Source organism: Coffea eugenioides, unplaced genomic scaffold, assembly GCF_003713205.1.
Source record: "Coffea eugenioides isolate CCC68of unplaced genomic scaffold, Ceug_1.0 ScVebR1_363;HRSCAF=1030, whole genome shotgun sequence".
Taxonomy (NCBI): domain Eukaryota; kingdom Viridiplantae; phylum Streptophyta; class Magnoliopsida; order Gentianales; family Rubiaceae; genus Coffea; species Coffea eugenioides.
Window position 1 is genome coordinate 15,348 of NW_020864196.1, and position 4,834 is coordinate 20,181.

Genomic DNA, 4,834 nt, shown 5'->3' on the forward strand with positions numbered 1-4,834 from the left:
GCGCTTGAAAGTAGTGCTTTAACTTCTGTATTGCAAAAATAAGGGCTAAACACAACTTTTCAATTGGCGAGTAGTTTAGTTCGTTGGGGGTCATCATTCTGCTTAAATAATAAAGGGCAACCTCCTTTCCTTCATTATTTGCTTGAGCGAGCAATGCCCCCACCGACCGTTCTTGGGCAGCAATATAAAGGAGTAATGGCTTTCCATGAATAGGTGCAGCCAACACAGGTGCTTTCATAAGATAAGACTTAATGCTATTGAATGCATTACTACATGCCTCATCCCATTGAAATGGCACATCTTTTTTCATCAAGCGACTAAATGGTTGACACCTCCCTGCTAAATTTGAGATAAATCTCCTCAGATAAGCTAATCGCCCTTGAAGACTTTTCAATTCATGAATGTCACGAGGTTCAGGCATCCTCAATATAGCATCAATTTTGGCCTGATCAATTTCAATGCCTCGATGGCGAACCACAAAACCAAGAAATTTTTCCGACGTGACTCCGAATGCACACTTGAGAGGGTTCATTTTGAGTTGATACCTTCTCAACCGATCGAAAACTTGTCTCAAATCTTCCAAGTGATTACTTCTTTTTTTTGATTTCACAACTAAATCATCCACATAACACTCGATATTCTTATGAAGCATGTCGTCAAAGATACTTTGCATTGCTCTTTGATATGTGGCACCAGCATTTTTGAGACCAAAGGGCATCACTTTATAACAATAAATACCCTTAGGAGTACGAAATGCAGTGAGCTCCTCATCCTCCGGTGCCAATCAAATTTGATTATATCCAGAAGAGCCATCCATAAATGACAGAACTTCATGCCCAGTAGTTGCATCAATCATGAGTTCAGTGATCGGTAAAGGAAAGTCATCTTTGGGACAAGCATTGTTAACATCCCTGAAATCGACGCAGATGCGGATTTGTCCATTTTTCTTTCGCACAGGCACGATACTCGAAATCCATGTGGGATATTTAACTTCACGAATAAACTCGGCTTCAATGAGTTTATTGACTTCCATTTCGATCAACGGAATCAAATCAGGTCTAAATCGCCGTTGTGCTTGCTTCACAGGTCGAACTCCCTTTTTAACAGCCAAATGGTGGACGGCCACTTTTGGATCTAAACCCAGCATTTCTTTATAAGTCCATGCAAAAATATCTTGATACTCCCGCAAGAGTTTAATATATGCCTTCTCTTCGTCAGGACTCAGTGAAGCACTTATGTATATTGGACGCGGGTCCTCTGAAGTACCAAGATTGATCTCCTTTAGATCATCCACAGTAGCCTTAACACCTTCCTCCAATTCAGGTGGAGCGTCTTCAACATCTTCTTCTTCTTCAGGCGAGTCACCGTCAATTATGGTTATATGATTGCATGAAGCAACACTCTCTTCATCATCCTCTTTTGGTCTTGTGTACACCACGGTATGCTCCCTGACCCTCAATTCAGTCCCACACTTTATTACAAGGTCTGTACATCTTCTCATTCTCGAAGGAATGATGCTACCAAATTTATGAGGACAATCAGAAGGTTCTTCAAGATTTTGCAATGACTTTGCCATTTTTCCTTTACTCTTATGAGAGTTTTGAGATTTGTCTTTTTTGTGGTCCTAATCTCTTAAAAACAGATACCCGTGGAATTTTATTCTCCTTTTCGTGAAAAGCTTGAGATTTACCAACTATTTGAGAAGACTCATCCTCTACAGCAATATATTGGCTACTAACTCTATTGATCTTGATGCGGATTGGTGTAGGAGAGGAGTAGCCAAGGCCAAATTTGGGATTTTCAATGGCGTATCCCTTTTCCTTCAACATCTTTTGGGTAGGATTCAACTCATGAATCATGTCACTGGTAGATTGACGGGATGAAACATTTAACACCGCAGATTCTTTGAGATCGTATCCAGCCTTAGCGAGAAGCTTATAAGCGATAGGATCAAAACCTTCTTTAGTTCTTGACTTTAATATGGTGTCTTGTTCAATTTCAAATTCTTTGCTTAAAAAGTTAGACCTTTTAAGTTGAGAAGATGACGCCTTTTTTGTATCAAGATGAGCTACCGGAAGAGTCAAATCTTTTAGAGTTTCATGCTGAATTGCAGGTGACTGTCCCTGTTCCATTCTTGATTTGGGAGGGCAGCGAAAGACAACTGATTCATTGTTTGGTAATGAAATATCAGTTTCTTCATGAACTTCCTCTTTTGATTTCGAAGTCATCACTTTCTCCCCTTTTGCATTTGGAGATTTGGGGTTCTGGATTTTATCCCGAGATAGAGGTTGTTCAGTTTTATCCTTCGCAATGTGCCTTCTGATGTAAAATTTGGCATCGGCGATATATGCTTCCGCCTCAGTGAAAGGATTATCATCAGCTTTCACACTTCTTGCCACCCTGTTTTGACAGTACTTGAAGCATTGATGAAGAGTTGAAGGTACAACTCCATTTTCATGAATCCAGGGCCTTCCCAACAATACATTGTATGTTGTTTTAGCATCTATCACATACAATAGTGCTCTGGACGTCATGTCATCAATGACTATCTCCAAATTTAGTGACCCAAGAGCTCTTTGCCCTCCTTGATTGAAGCCTTGAATTATCAGTCGGCTATTGGAGAGTTCATCAACCGGGATACCAAGCTCCTTCAGAGTTTTTAAAGGGAGAATATTGACTGCGGAACCTTCATCTATCAACATTCTATTCACTTTTTGCTCCTTTGCATAACCAGTCACAAACAAAGGACGATTATGCGGTGTTGACCCAAGCAACAAGTCTTCACTAGTAAAAGTGATACTTGTGACGTTCACCTCTTCATTGCTGGTAGGCACACGACCTTCTTCATTGCCGGTGGATGCAAGGGCCATTTCACAGAGAGATTCGCAAGTATTATCTTTTTGTTTCTCGATATGATCTACTCGCGTTGTGTGACTTGCGACCACATCAACATCAAAGAATTCATTTGGCAAAAATTCTTTTAAAGTGATAGGAATTCGCGACTTTTACTTGAAGATTCGGCCTCCTTGAAGATTATGACAATCATTAGTTTTCTTTACGTCTTTCTCTTTTCCCTTCCAAATCACCATACTTCTTGTTAAGACCTTGCTCGCCCTACTAGATGGACAAGACTTCCGCCTCCTTCTTCGCGTGACTAGAGTCCATCCTTCATCATCCACATCAGACTGTAGCGCCTTTTCATCTTCATATACATGTTCCTGAAGAGTTGAAGGAGCACCTTCTTGTTTGATTGCACCTTCTTGTTTGATTTCTATAGGATCAAGTGATCCAAATTGAATTATTGGCAATACAGGCACCATGACCCTTTTATCCTCCATGGACTGCAGGGAACCAATGGACGTTTGATTCACACTCGCCTTGTCTTCTTCAAGGAGAATTTTTCCCTGTCTTGCCAACTCCATTACTTTGTCTTTGAAGACAAAGCATTTTTGAATGGGATGCCCGACCAATCGGTGATACTTACAGTAATTTGGATCGTCAGTGTTCCTGGCCTCATCAGGTCGCTTCATCTCAGGAAGCGTGATCAAGTTTATACTTAACAGATCGTCAAACATACCAGGGACATCAGAATCAAGGAAAGGGTACTCCTTATCCTGCATCTCCTTGAGAGTTGGTTTCCTCTTTCCTTGTTCTTGATGTGCATTGATCTTGCTGTCTTCTCTCCTGGCAGTTTTGGGAACAACCTTAAAGGGCGTTACACTTGTAGCCATAGTCTCCTTCTTTTCATTTTTAAATGGTGGCTTGCCCCCTTTTCTCGCTTCTTGTCTCTCTTTGGCCTTGTAAGGGTCAGGAACTGGCGGTTCTTGTCCATCAAGATTAATCTCCAACTTATGGGCTTTTGTGGACAATTCATCAAATGTTTCTGGTTGTACACCTTGTAAGATGTATCTGAGTCCCCAGTGCATACCTTGAATGCACATCTCGATCGCGGAAGATTCAGAAATTCGATCTTTGCAATTTAAGCTTAGATTCCTCCAACGGTCGATAAAATCAATGACAGGTTCGCTCTTCCATTGACGTGTATTAGAGAGTTCAGTCATGCTGACAGTTCTCTTTGTGCTATAGAAGCGACTAAGGAATTCATGCTCTAGCTGCTCCCAACTGTCAATGGTTCCAGACTCCAGATCCGTGTACCAATCAAAGGCATTACCCTTCAGCGAGCGAACAAACTGTTTAACGAGCAAGTCACCATCAGTGCCCGCATTGTTACAAGTTTCCACGAAGTGTGCTACATGTTGCTTAGGATTGCCCTTACCATCAAATTGTTGAAATTTTGGAGGTTGATACCCCACAGGCATTTTCAAACTTTCCACTCTAGCGGTGTAAGGTTTGGTGTAACCGCTGTATGGCTTGGCGCTTCCGCCCATCTTATCCTTGATTGTACCTTCGATAAATTCCTTCAGATTGTCAACATGAATGGTGCCATCAGGGGAGATTGAAAATTCCTTCGCGGCTTGTGACTTCGCATCCTCTTTCTCCTTCTCCCTTGATGACGAGTCCCCTTCATCTTGCACTTTGAATTTCTGTTTGGACATGCTAAGGCTATTTTCGCCTATATTTTCCACCATATCCATTAATTTGACTATCTTGGCATCCTGACTTTGTGCATGCACTACTAGCCCTTCGACAATTTTGGCTAGATTCGAGATCTGGTCTTCCACAGTTGTGGTATTGGTCATCATGACGGGCATCACCACAGAGGCAGCCGAATCACTTGGGCTACCAATGGATTCATCATGGGCTCCTTTCTTGTTAGGAAGCATTTCGAGATTTGCTGCTTCAGTCACAACGTTCGCCTTAGCCTTCTCTGCTA

General features: G+C 41.7%; 1 protein-coding gene across 1 annotated transcript; it reads right to left on the bottom strand.

Moving 5' to 3' along the window:
• Positions 1 to 784: 784 nt before the first annotated feature.
• On the bottom strand, positions 785 to 1,576 carry LOC113758101. Its single transcript, XM_027301132.1, has one exon. The coding sequence runs from the start codon at positions 1,574 to 1,576 to the stop codon at positions 785 to 787; it is 792 nt and encodes a 263-aa protein (XP_027156933.1).
• Between the last annotated feature and the right edge of the window lie 3,258 nt (positions 1,577 to 4,834).

Bases quoted from the DNA above. Each gene is read 5' to 3' on its own strand.
- LOC113758101 (XM_027301132.1), bottom strand. From the start codon at position 1,576: ATGGCAAAGTCATTGCAAAATCTTGAAGAACCTTCTGATTGTCCTCAT.